At 41.0% G+C, this 15,422-nt stretch overlaps 1 protein-coding gene across 2 annotated transcripts in view; it reads right to left on the reverse strand.

Moving 5' to 3' along the window:
• Positions 1–10,587: 10,587 nt before the first annotated feature.
• The window catches only part of ITGA6 (integrin subunit alpha 6), a 71,437-nt gene continuing 66,602 nt past the window's right edge, over positions 10,588–15,422 (reverse strand). The window contains exons 25-26 of one of the 2 annotated variants that reach the window (XM_028508911.2): positions 14,874–15,003; positions 10,588–12,754 (exon numbers count right to left, since the gene is read on the reverse strand). In XM_028508911.2, the coding sequence (XP_028364712.1) occupies positions 14,896–15,003 (108 nt within the window). In that variant the 3' untranslated portion in view covers positions 10,588–12,754; positions 14,874–14,895. The remainder of the gene's footprint in view (positions 12,755–14,873; positions 15,004–15,422) is intronic. The other variant, XM_028508910.2, reaches the window with a different exon arrangement.

A 15,422-nucleotide genomic window follows, 5' to 3' on the forward strand; every position in this document is an offset into this window, starting at 1 on the left:
TACATGCCTTTGGGGAATTCAGGCCTTTGAGCATTAGCTTCCCGTTCTCCTGGATCACTGTTCATAGTAAAATAGCCAATATGGGTACGGTGCTATTCTGTGTTTAGCATTTGGCTCCACTAGTACCAAGTGGACAAACTCCTATTCTGTAACTAGAGGACAAGAGGAGAAGAAAGTCATGGTATTTACTCCCCTGCCCCCTGCCAGGACATGATTTGTGTCCCTCTTAAGTGTAGCTACTGCTCCCTCCTTCTGACTAGTGAGCCCTAGAGGTGGTACCAGTTTCCCCCTGTTGTTAATTAGGGTGCTCACCAGCCCTAGCTGCTTACCTCTCCCCACAACTCTGCAAGTAGTCTCTTCCCCTTCAGTTCCCCTTTGGAGTGTGCTCTCATGTCCTGTCCCAGGACCCTGACCGATACGTCAGAAATATAGTTTTCTAAAAAGGAAAATTATGGCTGTCATGCAGCTATAAAACAAACATTTCGTCATCATGTATCTCAATAAAGCTGAAAAAATAAAATGAACAGAAAAATTCAATTAACAAGTTAATTAAATAAAGGGAACCAGAACTGGTGTTACAACCTGTTCAAAGAAGTCAAAAAAACAGGATTGCAGAAATGTCTTTGCAAAGGGCTGTGAAACTGGCTTTTCCCTTGAGGAATTTGAAACCCTTCACCTAACAGTATTTGCATGGATATTGGCAAGATTTATTTGTATTATCAGTTATTTACAATTTACAGTTATGACCTCAAAGACATGAATTAGAATCGGATATCCTGGAAAGTTGTGCTCTAAACAGTGCAGTTATTGAATGTCAACTGTAATTGAAAAATTAAAAACAACGAAAACAGTGTTGTATTCCACTGAAGCAAGACATCCCTGCATACATGTGCATTCTTTAAGGAGTACTGCCACTTGAATTACTACTTGTGCCACGCTGTGGAGGCCATGGCGTTCACCAGGATTTGTTTTAGTGAAAACACCATATTTATCCGGTAAGTACTGTACTTTGATATGCTGGGGCTGGAGAGGATCCCTTGGGAAAGCTCAAGGAACAGCTGGGCAGGGAGCCAGGGGAGGGAGTCACTCGGCTGAGCAAAGGGGAAGGGGAGTTGGCAGAAGATTGCAAAGGCTATTTCACAATGAGAGCACTCCCTGTAACCTTTAGTAGAGTTTACTAAGAAAAGAAAAAGGCTGTTGAGACTGGGTCTTTTGTGCCTTTGTGCAAGTTAGTGAAAAGAATGAATTTTGTGTTCTTTTGGAGAATGGGAGCCAGTAGGGAACGGCCATGGCACAGGAGGAAGCCAAGGGGTGAGAGTGCTGAGGGGGACCCTGAGGTGCAAGTCCCGTGGAACAGAGAGACCGGGGCAGGGAGGAGTGGGACATACACAAACCAGGCTTAGTGATCTGAGCCGAGGTGTCTGAGGGCCAAGAAATCTGCTGACCAGCAGCGTGCAATTTCCCCTTTTCAAAGTGTGGTGGGGTGGGGAAATATAAACTTCTACGTTGGCCACCAATTTCCCTTCATTTCTTCCCTTCTAAGGTCCATAGCTGCCTTCTCTGGAAGTTCATTGATTCCTTAAGTGTCCCTTTAGAAATGCTGTCGCTGGACAGGCACCACTTCAGGTTTTGCAGATACAGGCATGAACAAGCTATCTAGGTCCCTGCTCTCCTGGAGCTTCCAGGGGAAGAAACTGATAGTGAGTATATAGCTCACGTCCGAGAGTGCCAAGGGTGTAAAGATAATGAAACAGCCATAGCGTGTGCGTGTGCGTTGTATGGAAGCTGCTTTACTGAGGTGGTCAGCAAAGGCCAGTCAGAGATGAGCGCCTTCAGAGGCCCTAAGAAAAGGGTTAATATGACCCTTCCCCCCTTCCCACCGTGATCCTCAAAAACAAAACAAAAAAAAATCCCTTATCTTGTTGCCCTTCATTTACTCATAATTCACCATGTTAAAAACAAATTCAACCAAGTGAATTCGTAGATCTAATTAGCTTTATTAAGCGATCATGAATCAGGCAACATCCCACCCAGCAACAAGAAAGGTGCCCAAGGGGTTGTAAGTGAAGATTTTCATAAGAAGAATGTGTGACATTGTTGGGGGAAAGCCTCAATTATCTAAATTCAGGATCTATTCTGGAGAGCTGACATGTAGCCTTATTCAAAATCATAAGAGCTTTAATAGGAGAAACTTACATACATGGGCAAAGCAGCTGCTCCAGCCAGTGGTGAGCCCGGAGAAATCTGCACCCCCTCCCAGGACAGTTCCTTCCTTCCTTCCTCTTTCTCTCTTCCTCCTTCCCTCCTTCTTTCCTTCCTTCCTTTTCTTTCTCTTTATTTCCTTTTCTAAAAAATATTTTATTTGTATTTAGAGAAAGGGGAAGGGAGGGAGAGAAACATTCATGTGAGAGACAAACATTGATCGGCTGCCTCTAGCACATGCCCCGACCAGGGACCAAACCACAACCTTGGCAGGTGCCCTGACCAGGAATCAAACTGAGACCTTTGCATTTGTGGGATGATGCCCAACCAACTGAGCCACCCCAGTAGGGGCAGGGTTTCTTTTTAAAGGAACTTCACAGCAGGGGTTAATAGCAAAACCAGTTGGTGGGTAGACCTCCTGAGAGAACAATGAATCACTGAGTTAAAAGAAAAATTAAAAGGTAACATCAGGCAGTTACTACACTTTATACGTTCATTAACCTCCTCCCTGGGGACACGACATTTGTTGGTCTCTGGGCAGCATTCTGGCTTTCAGGGTGGTCAGCCAAACGTGAGGTTACAGAGTGTAAACAGTCACAGAGAGTTCACCATCTCCCAGATGCCTTTGCTGGGCGAGCCATATTGCATCTCTAAAGTGAGTTCCCTGACAAAGGGGTTGTAAATTAAGGTTTTCATAGGAAGAAGAGTGTGTGACAGGAGAGTTAGCAAAAGAAAGGATTATAGTCATGCACTGCATAAGGATGTTTCGGTCAACAGGCAGCACACACTGTTGTGGTCCCATAAGATTATACAGAGCTGAAAAATTCCTATTGCCTAGTATCTAGTAACGTCACAAAATAACACATTAGTCACGTTTGTGTGACACCGGTAGAAAGTTTACTACTATGCTTCCAGTCATATAGAAGTATAACACATATAATTATGAAGAGTGCATAATACTCCATGATAATCAATGTTACTGGTTTATGTATTTATTATATACTTTTTATCATTGTTTTAGAGTACACTCTTCTATTTATGAAAAAAACTTGTAAAACAGTATGCAGTGTTATGCCTGCAGCAACCACATACATCTCATGTTTACTGCATCTCTTGATGGTATACATTTCCTTTGTGCTTGATTTAATCTGCTTTTTTGTACAGTAACATGCTGTACAGGTTTTGTAGCTTAAAAGCAATAAGCTATACCATATAGCCCAGATGTGCAGTAGGCCATACCATCTAGATTTGTGTAAATATGTTCTATGATGTTAGCACAATGATAAAAATCGCCTAACAACGAGTTCCTCAAAAGCATTTCTCAGAATGTATTTCCTCAGTCGAGGATATGTTTATTGATTGGGGGGCTGGGAGAAACATCGATGCAAAAGAGAAGCATTAAATGTCTTCCGCAGCATGACAAGGAACAGAGCCTTCCAGCCTGTAACATTTAACTTCTCTTTGCCTGCATCCAAACATTTCCATGGAACTGTGCCACACGGCCATGCCTAGGTGGAACACAAGTGGAAAGAGGGGTTTTATTCTGAGTGGGACTGTCTGTCCAGCTAACATCTGTATTATCATGGTAAAAAGAAAAAATGGACATTGGGAGAGAGCTGTCTCTAATGCAAGTGGTAATTGGAGTTGGGACCACCTGTGGAGAGTACTTACACATTCCCACACTCTCTTAGAGATGTAGAAAAGAGAAGAAACAAATTCACCTTTATGTGAAAATTTCTGGATGTGTATTTTGGAGAAAGAATCAAGTTGATCTTGAAAGCGGCAGAAGTGCTCTGAGTTTGGCATTAGCTGGAAGGCAGCTGCCCCCCCCCCCCCCCCCCCCCCGCCTGCTTCCTCTAATGCTCTAGATCTTGTAGCATTCTCTTTGGGTGAGCGGCCATATTGGTCAAGATTCAATGCTTCAAGTAAAAACCATTCTAGATATTATTGGCATGAAGGGATGTAATTAAGGAGATGACATATATAACAGAATGAAGCATTCTGTAATTTCTAGCAGTCACTGGAAACTAAAGAAAAATATATCTTAGCTGCAGTCCAAAGGAATCAAGAGGCCACCACCAGTTAACTCTTGCCTGCTAATCAGAAGACACGCTGCACACAAAAGAAGTAAAAAATAATGACAACAATATAAACGTGGAGGGGGGTGAGTAAAAATGGTAGTGATTTTAGAATGTGTTTGAACTTAAGCAACCATCAACTTAAAATAGTCTGCTATAAACACAGCTTGGTATATATAAAGCACATGGTAACCACAATCCAAAAATCTGTAAGAGATATACAAGAAGCAAGGAGAAAGGAATCCAAACAACACTACAGAAAGTCATCAACATATAAGAGAAGAAAGCAAGAGAATAAGAAAGGAACCGAGAAGAACTACAGAAACAACCAGAGAACAATTAACGGCAATAACTACATACCTGTCAATAATTACTTTATATGTAAATGGATTAAATGCTTCGATCAAAAGACAAATGCTTAAAGATGTGAGATACACACACACACACACACACACACACACACACACAGTGGAATATTATACAGCCATAAAAGACTGAAATCCCACCATTTGCAACAACATGGATGGACCCTATAGAGTATAATGTTAAGTGAAGTTTGTTTAAAAGAAAGACAAATACCATACGATTTCACTGACACATGGAATCTAAAAAACAATAAACAAAGCAAAACAAACTCAGATACAGAGAACTGATGGTTGCCAGGCTGGAGAAGGGTTGGGTGAAAAAGGTGAAGGGATTGAGAAGTATGAATTGCCAGTTACAAAATAGTCACGGGATGTACAGTACGGTATAGGAAATATGGTCAATGATATTGTAATAACTATGTGTGGTGTCAGGTGGGTCCAGGACTTACTGGGGAGAATCATCACTTCATAAGTTATATACATGTCTAACCACTGTGCTGTACAGCTGAAATAAAATATTGAATGTCAACTGTAATTAAAAAAAAGACAACACTGAAACTTAAGTCTACACAACCACACTTATTAGCAGAAATACCTGCCATGAGTCCACCTTTCAGATCTCAAATGAAGGTACGTATTTCATGGAATCTAATTCACATTCAAAACCCTAGCTTTCCAGCCCTTCCAACTATAAGGGTGGAACAGAGGTTGAGCAAGCCAATGACTCAGGCATTTCATTTATTTCTGTTTTCCTGGGAGGAGTAGCTGGGTTGTTTGTGGTGGGAACAGGCAAAGGAAAACTGGAGAATAGTTGATGCTAGAGAAACGTCAAATTGCAAATACTTAACTCTTAGAGTAAGCCTGAACCTTATTTCAGTCTTTTTGCTTTATAGCTAATTTAGAGCAGTGACTGTGCCCAGAGCAGCATATCCCTGCTTCTGAGTCAGCCACTAGAATTGGCATGGTGTTCTCCATTCAGTTTTAGCAGTACTCACTGCAGTGGGATTTTGCTTCTAGAAGAGCAGGTATGTTGAAGACATGGCCCATAACAGTAGCCTCAGACTAATGTCATCCATCCTGTCAAGGCAGTGAAAGTTATATACTCAAATATAACAGACTAAAATGTGCCCTGACTGCTCTTCATGTTTGAGGCTGTTAGAGGGTTGGAAGTTGCATAGATGTGAAAGGATGGTATCTATTCACGGGAAGCCCAGGTTATAATCCTAGTTATTCCCTGTACCATTTCACAGGTAAGGAGGTTAAACCACTAGGGGTCAGTAAACATGCCTGAGGTCACACAAGTTGAAAGTGGCAGAGCACTTCCAGTGCATGCAGACTGACCCCACAGGTCCTCGCTACCCAACACATGACCCGTGGACGAGCAGCGCAGTAGCTCTGGGGCTCACTGGGAACATGGACTCTCAGGCTCTACATCCCAGGCCGCCAGGATCTGAGCCTTCATCTAACATGGTCCCCAGGTGATTCTCAGGCACATTCAAGTGTGAAGAGGACTGCTCTCCACCACACCGTTGACTGTGGCGTCCTAACCAGGGTGGCTTCCTCAGGCAAATGCCCTAGAACTTCAGCTCTGTCAGCAATTCCTAGGGATTTTTTTTACAAATTTAACTTTTTTTTTTCTGTTAACAGACATGTGGGAAGGAGAAATAGGAACACTCTGTTCTTCCAATGACAAACTTTGGTCTGATACACGTGATGCAACTCCAGCACAGGTGGGCTGTGCACGTGTCGTCTTCTGCAGAGCAGCAAAGGTAACGAGCAACAAGCCTGCAGGCTGCCTTCGCACTGAAGGAGACCGAGACTTGACTGTGTGTAAAGAACAGAGAAAGAGTTAAAAAACAATCTGCTTTTTTAAAACTTACATTTCATTACAAAGGAGGAGGAGAAGGGGCAGAGGAGAGCAGAGTCAGTACAGAGTAACCGCAGGATGCCTACGTGCTGACTTCGAGTTCCCCCGACCCCAACCCGAACCTGCAGCCGCTCACTGCAAGGGCGGGCTGAGACGGGGCTGAACACGGAAACAAGGATCCGTCTTGTACAAGGTGACCTATATTGATAAGAAGCTTTAAGACTAAGGTTCCTATTTTTTTAAGTTAGTTAAGGGTAGTTAGCCTTGCAGATTGTAGCTCTCACACCCACTAGTAAACCATGATAGACTTTAAGAGCGAGGAGACAAGTTTCCAGTGACAAATTATGTTTCCCATCTGTGAAATAAGGAAGTAGAACTAGATTTCCATGCTCTCTTCCTACTTTAACGTTCTGTGACTCCACATAATAAACAAGTGTGTTACAAAACTAGCTAACCTTTAAAAAATACTTCCAGATCTTCTCACTTACTCCTTACAAGGACCATGAGATGGGTACTGTCTATCCTATTTTGCAGATAAGGAAACAGGCATGATGTGTTAGTCACTCGCCAGGACTGTATTCTAAGAAGAGGTGAAGCTGATTCACATCCAGGCAGCCTGACCAGAGCCTCCCCCTGGAGCAAAGGTGTACCTCTAGCTTCTCTGCTGGTTACTGGCACAGAAGCACCACAAGCAGATACGGGAGGACGTTCACACGTGGTGGGCAGAGCCCTTTCAATAAATATTCAGGCCATCTGAGGACCTCTAACGCAGTTCTCAATCCTGGCTGTACTTGGGGAGCCTGAAACTGCATTGATGCCTGGGTCCCACCCTGAGATTCTGATACATCAGTCTGGTATGTGGTCTGGGCACTGGGATCTTTGAAAATGTTCTTCAAAGGTGCAGTTCAGGTTCAGCATGGCTATTATACTTTTTCTGGGAATGGTGTTAGTTCCAAAGACAAGTTCCACCCACATAAGATCAGGTATGACCTTATATGTCAACAAGTGACATCGCAGCACAAGACTTTGAATCTGCTACTTATTTAGACTGAATCCAGCTGTTTTGTTAGTATCATAAGCTTCCTCATTCTCAACATCAATAATTATCAGAAAAATGCAAATTAAAATCTCAATGCGATACCACCTTATACCTGTCAGAATGGCTATCATCAACAAATCAACAAACAACAAGCGCTGGCGAGGATGTGGAGAAAGGGGAACCCTTGTGCTCTGTTGGTGGGACTGCAGACTGGTGTAGCCAATGTGAAAAACAGTATGGAGATACCTCAAAAAATTAAAATGGAACTGCCTTATGACCCAGCAATCCCACTTCTGGGAATACATCTGAAGAAACCAGAAACACTAATTCAAAAGAATATAAACACCCTCATGTTCATTGCAGCATTATTTATAATAGGGTAAGATTTGGAAGCAGCCAAAGTGCCCATCAGAAGATGAGTGGATAAAAAAGCTGTCATACATTTACACAATGGAATACCACACAGCAGTAAGAAGAAACTCTTCCATTTTGCAATAGCATGCATGCACCTGGAGAATGTTATGCTAAGTGAAATAAGCCAGTCAGTGAAAGACAAACACCACATGACCTCACTTTTATATATGGAATCTAATGAACACAATGAACTAATGAACCAAATAGTCACAGAAGATCAGATGCACGAAACAGACTGACAGCTGTCGAAAAGGGGGGTGGTGGGATGAAAGGTGGTAAAGGGACTAACCAAGGAACATTTATGCACAGCCTATGGACATGGACAACAGCATGGGGACTGGCTTAGGGAGGGGAGAGGGTGGGATGGGGTGGTGATAGGGAAAGGGAGAAAATGTGGGAACAGTGGTAATAGAATAAATAATAAACATGAATTTAAAAAATAAAATATAAGCTTCCTCTAAAAGGTCAGAGCCAGTGTCATTGTGTGTGTGCCCCCAGAGCCTAATAGCATCCTTGTAGACCGTCAGGGAAAAATGATTAAACCATGTCTAACTCCATCCCAAATGTCAGGATCTTAAGAGAACACTCAAGTCTACAGGTTATTGATGAATGAGTATGTATCTGCTGGGCCTTGAGAAAATAAAAGCAGCCAGCTCTGTCCCTGTAATTTGGAATTCTGTGGCTGTTCTATTAGAAGGAACAGTACATGAGAAATTTTATCGGACCTCTAACAGGTCTGCGCCCATTTCAATGACCCTGGTGCAGTTAGTTGGGCTGAGAAATGGCTTTAGGGAAAGGGCAAAGGGAAGATCGAGGCTTTCAACTTTAATGACTGACTGCTGCAAAAATCGCACTTGACTCTCTCCCTTGTGTAACCAACCATTATCTGGTTAGCTTTACCCTCTGTGGGCGCATGCCCACCCTTGTACTGTGCTGGACCAGCTTTCTTACTCGGATTTGTGTTTTACAGTTCAGCAATCTTTAAAGGATTTTACCATGAATCCCCTTTATTTATAACTTTCCTCTCAGATAGGTCTTCTCGCAACACCACTACAGGCCTGGCTTCAGCCACTAACTAGTACACAGCACTCACTCCCACGTCTACCAGCTGGTAAGATGCCTTTCTGATTGGCAAAACCTGTTTTAAGGCACAAGAAAGAAAATACTTGTTTGTATTTACCATAATCAGTAACTCCTGGAGTAACAGATGCTCATTAACTTCTTTGCAATAGCCACTCTTTTGAAATCATTCTCAAGTTCACTTTCTTCATCTCTTGGAACCTTGCCTTCCTCTCAATCTAAGTGGTTGGACCCCATCCTTTGGTCTCAAGGAACTGCCTTTAATCATTTACTTTATGCTACTCAGGCTGATCGAATAGCTCTTCCGCACTCTTTTCTCAGCCCGGAAGATGTACTTCTATGGAACCCAGCCACCTACAACATTTCACTCTCCTTCAGAACAAAACAACTTATCAATCCCAGTCTATCTTCCCACGTTGCCGTTCCGTGAGCTAGTATATGAGATCAGTTTCTCATTAAGGTGTTTTCCTTTAGGGTAGAATGCTTGGTCTTATGCTTACTTCCCAGGTCTGGACAATTTAAAACATTCTCCACCTACATCTGCCCTACAAGGGCACAACAGGAACCATGACTGGGCATGACTCAGATAAGCCTGTAGCAAGTGCTCTGCAACCAAAAAAGCATCAGTGTTTACAAATGACTCCAAGGACAGCCCTGTACTAATAATACCGTTATCACTGCCAGGCACTCGTGTATGCTTTTTGAGAGGGAGAGAAAGGAGTGGAATTACAGGAGTCACATAAAGCACTGCCATGCCCTCCAGCGCAGGTCATTTATGCCATAGCCCTAGCCAAACCACAGCTACTGACATCCTTAATGGTTATGTATTATGACTATGCCCTAATGACTATGTATTATTATAGAAATTTAATCTGGGTATATCTGTGGAACTGTGGCTAAAAAAGATTCACAGCCTTTGGCCCTTCATTAAAAAGTACAACTGCACATTTCTTTGGGACATTTATATATCTTCATGTAAGAAGTCTCATAAAATCACTTTAAATGGAATCCTTTGGGAAAAAAAAAAAGAAAAAAACCTGACCAGTCAACTCTGCTCAATCAGTCCTTGGTGGACAATGTGATGACGCAGGTCGCAGCTGGACTGCTCTCACATCCCAAACATGTTCTAAGAAGAAAGCAACTTAGCCACAAGAACCTTTATTTGTCAGGCCATGGTGCCACTGCTAAATAATACCCTATCCTTCGCAGACACAGCCTCTGGAGCAGATGAATAGGTGCAAACAGGTATCTCCTGGTTTGTAGATATCTTGAACAAACCATCTTTAAGATCATTTCTTTTTGAGTTATCAACTGACAGGAGAGCCAAAGGGAAAAAAAGAGCCCTCAATCTTATCTACATTGCATTTCTAGGGGGAGAGGGGACAGTACTAACATCTTTGACTGATCTGAGATTATATGGGACACTAAGAATAAATAAAAACATCAAAAACTTTAGTTTGGCTGATACAATAAGAAAAGCAATTCAGATTACTTATAATTTGAGAGTTTGTTGCACATATATAATGCCATGTTACTAAGCAATGAACATTTTCATAAAAAATTTATTTCACACTTTTATACAAATATCCACAGGTATTTTCTAATCATGAAATAATTTTACAATGCTAGTTAGTATAAAAATGTATCAAATGCAAACAGACCAGTGACTTGACTTGAGATGACATTTTTAAACATCACTACATTCCCATTTCTTTGTCGTTGAACTACCCTTTCACCCCCCCCCACTTTTCAAAGACATTCGTTTTTATAACAAAGGTCTATAAACACATCCAAAATATCAGCTTCTTAGCAACCTACAAAGCCAGTGCATGAGGTTCCAAGTTACCTACCTAAGCAAGAAACTGAGATTTTAGATACTGTTATGACCTATTCGAGAGATTTTTGTAAACAAAATATCATTTATAAAACAATGTCTGTGAATGAAAAGTCCAAAGTACTACTAGAATAATGTTCTTAGTATCTTAAGGGTGTAAGATTTCCAAAAAGAAAAAAAAACTCCAAAGCAACAATGGTACACAGCTGTATTTTGTTCCTTTAAAAGAAGGAGACACTGCTTCACTACATCCGAGCACATTAGCACCTGTTTGCTGCCGCTCCCCATGTAACTGAACACTTCGAAACATAGTGATTTTCTTCAAAATTCGGCTTTCGCAGCTATTCAGTTTCTATTGAATATACAGAATCATGTCTTCCTACGCTCCTCCACTTTTACATATGAACAATTGAAAGTTCTTATTAGAGTAGTCCTGAAGTAATTTTGGGAATGTAGATAGGGAGGAAACACAGGGGGGAAAAAAAGAACACTGACCCACATTAAGCAATTCCAATAATATTTAAAACTTAAAATCCACAATGTTCTAATCTGACTTTCAGTATCAGGTATTCAGTAGTCTTCCACTGGATCAGTTTGGATCCACCATAGGCACTCACCATTTCTTTCAAGTCCTGTATATACAGCAGTGACAGAAGGTCAAAAAAACAAACCCATTATTTCCAAGAGTTCCTGAAAGTTATACTATAAAATTCAGAAAGATCACACAGGGCTCTAAACTCAAAAGCATCCAATGTCTGTTAAGAATTAAACATCTAACAGTTAAGCCTATTTCTTAAACAAACCTTTTGGGTTTGGAGGGACAGGGTAAGGGTAAGCGTTGTCATGAAGAGAAGATGTTTTAATAACTTAAACTTATCTGTAAATTATAACAACTCTCTGGTACATTTATAAAGATTTACTTTCTTTTTGCAGTAAATACTTTAGGTCAAATCACTGACCTCCCATGTTCTAATTCTGATTGCTTAATCCAACCTGAATGATAACTGGAGAATCTTTGGCCTGTTAGTCAATAACGAAATGGTTTGTAAAAAATAAAAAATAAATACCATATACAAACAAGTATAACTAGCATTCAAGTCTGTTGCACCTGTGTGTTTTAGTGACAAGGGAGAATGGAGCCCGGGCGCATTCGGTGTGGACAAGGATCCACACTCCTAGGAAATGGGAAAAGATGGCAGGATGGCAACATCACCTCCTATTGCACATTTAAGATCGTACTTTGAATTGAAACACAGTACCCTCACGGCACTGTCTTGCAATGGGGCGCACAGTTAACTGGAAGGTTCTCCAAACCCTGTGGGGAGATGCTTGTGGAGGCAGTGTCGACAGTCACTCCATTGGCATGGTGACTGGGGTGGCGTCTTCCAGCTACACTATCAGGAGGACGTCAGACGAGCGTGACTGGGCAGGCCCTTCCCTGGCACACGCTGAGTCAGCCACACCAAAAACAAAGGCAATCCAGAAAGTTAAATTAAGGCAGTTAAAGAAAAATCCGTTCCAACAGTCTTACATTTGGCTGTGCAAAAGAGAAGCCTTAGGCTACATAATAATGTCCACAGCAGTTAAAACTGTAGGTTCGTACTATGTGTAGCCTGTCTGAAATCAATATTCGGGTATCAGGCTTTTAAACCATTTGAATTTCTGAGCTGGGCAAAAAAAGAAGCAGTTTGGGCGAAGGCTCCTTTGGGCCCCCTAAGAGTAGCTTTCATTGTCACTCCATCTTGTGATCCACTGTTTTTTCTCCAGGTTATCATTATATTTTTCATCTTTGATCTCTCGCTCTTCTTTCGGGATCTTTACAGCTTGGTAACGGGGAATACTGTCGTCGTACCTAGAGCGTTTGAAGAATCCACACTGGAGAGGGGGAGAGAAACAGAAGCTGATTAAGTAATCTCGAGGAAAGCAAGTGCCCTCACGGGAGTATCTAAGCTTTCTGTTCAGCTCTGCCTACGTCTGGACTAAGGAAAAAAGACGTGGTTTTCTTGTGAGAAAGATCTAATAGGTTGAAAAGCCAGTAGGGATAAATGGAAAAGAAAAATAGCGGTAAAACTGGAAGAAAAGTCTGTTTTTCCATCTTGTCTTTTCATTTTGAAACCATGTAAGCTATCTCCTCACTGAAGTTTATGTTTATGAAACAGTGCTTCCATTTTTTAATAATTACAATACTGCATGTAAAAGGGCTACTTTTTAGATTATTAGATCATTTTGAGAAACAATTTTTTAAAGGCCATAAACCAAAGATTATTTCATGCCCCTGTCCCACTAACAAAATGAAGCTTGGGTCACCGATATTTTACAAATTACAGTTTGAATACACCAGTGTTCAAACGGGTCAGCTCCAGAACTGTCTCTTCTCCCCAGCACACATTGCGCATTAGCTAGAAGGTGATTTACACTGCCTGGATTTGTGCTTCCAGATTAGGCTGTTTCATTAATGAATCTTGTAGGAACTCTGTCCTGCAGAGAAATCAATCACGTACCACAGAGAACCCGAGGGAAGTGTTACTAGATGGAATTTCAGAGCACGCCCTGATTTCTCTCTAATTCAATATACACTTCATTCATTTTTCATAAAATATTCAATCTGATTCAAAGTAGATTTTTATTGAGAACGTATCTGGATAATTAAACAATCAGACTGAATATTTTAAATGAATAAAATATATAAATGCATTTTTTAAAAGATGTTTTCAATTAAAAATGAAGATAGAAGGATGAGGAAGATACTTAGAATGGTCGATTAATGTGTTTGTTATGCAAACTCAACAGGAGCAGAACATTTATGTTGAACAAATTTATGTCATGAAAGTGTCATGGGGCAAAATAAAATTATGTGTATAGTTATCACTGAAATCAATAGGAATAATGGACCAAGAAATGTTCTAAGGCCATTTCTACATGGACTCCTTTATTATTTTGTGCACAAAAGCCAAAAAATACGTATTTATTACAGAATGTGGCTCTTGGCCCACTTCAATAAAGAAGGAAATCAAGGGTGACATGTACACCGAAATGGAAATGCTGGGGTTCGTCGTGACAGTGTATGGGGAGGGGCTGCGGGAGGAATTCTATCCTCTCACGCCCAGAAATGGAAAAAGGAACCATCGCCAGTTCCTGTTTCCACGGATTTGCAAGCAACAGAAGCAAAACGTAACTTAAAATCAACTGAGACCCAAGGTTGAATCAAATCTCTAGGAATATGAAACAAGGTCAAACTCCATTACAATATATTGAAATAAAAACCATCCAGAACATTTTTGCACTAGAATTTTGTACACTGAAGGTCACTTTGGTAACAAACTATCTTCTGAAACTGGCCGTAATGTCCACCATAGTCATAGTTTGTTGTAATGGTCTTTGACCTCAGGTAGATATGCGGGAAAAGGAAGGTGCATGCTTAGCCAGCATAAAACAATTTCTGAGCAACAACAAAAGCATTCCGAGCCTTCTCCCACCGCTTAATAGCAAGATCAAAAAGATGACAGCAAGAAAGCCTTCTCATCAAGAGAAACACCATTGTTTCCAACATGCAATGGGTTAATTAGGCAGTCAACACAAGCATCTATCTGTAGGAAATTCCAAATGGATAAGAAATCGGGAATGATTTCTTATGCATCTTTGAAATTCCAAGTGGGATGCTGCATACTGATTTAACAACATGTTGCAAACTGGGCTACTAAGCCTCCTTTTGTGTGTAGAGAGACTGCAGTTTTCTTCATCGCTGTGGGTGATGTTCAACAACAGTAACAACAGAAATAACTCACCTGCAACAAATGACTCTTTGTGCGTTAAAAAAAACAAAATTTGAGCTTTCAAGTGAAATAAATAAAATAGGTCCAAGCAAGGCAAGCCAGTGTGGACATTTGAAAACGTCTGTTAATGGGACACACACAGCAAGCTGTTGCTCTTAAAGTTAGCCACCACAACCATAGCAGGTCCCACAGCTAGCAATTAAAAAACATTGATCAATTACCAATTACAGAAGTAGATCAATACTACGCATCAGAAGTAAGCCTCTCTTTATCAGACGGCTGAGCATGGATCTCAGCCTTGTGATATGTAGCATCATAATGATCTTTCTTATTTCTCTTGAAGAAACCACACTACAAGGAAGCAAGGTATTTGATCAGTTTTACAGTTTTGTGAAGAGCTAAACAAAAGCATATCTCAGATTTTAACCTGTTTTCCATTCATAGCTTGTTTACAAAGAGACCGGTATAAATCAACCACAAGCAAACAGCTGCTGCGCTATGGTACTTTGGGACAGCAACCACCCCAGCCACGTTACCCTGGGTCTCTGGTCAAATAGTTACACAGGTAGCATTACTCAGCGAAGTATTCCTTTATTTGTAATAGAAACCTTGATGACAAAAATCATCCTAAAAAGGAAAGTATATACACATCTGATTATAGCTTTGAGTGGTTTCTTCTTACAGAAGAACATGAACCCTAAAATAGGCAGAAGATTGACTGCTATAGCTTAGCTTATTGAGACAAAAGTTAAAGAATAAATTCTTTAAGA

Source organism: Phyllostomus discolor, chromosome 4 (assembly GCF_004126475.2).
Source record: "Phyllostomus discolor isolate MPI-MPIP mPhyDis1 chromosome 4, mPhyDis1.pri.v3, whole genome shotgun sequence".
Taxonomy (NCBI): domain Eukaryota; kingdom Metazoa; phylum Chordata; class Mammalia; order Chiroptera; family Phyllostomidae; genus Phyllostomus; species Phyllostomus discolor.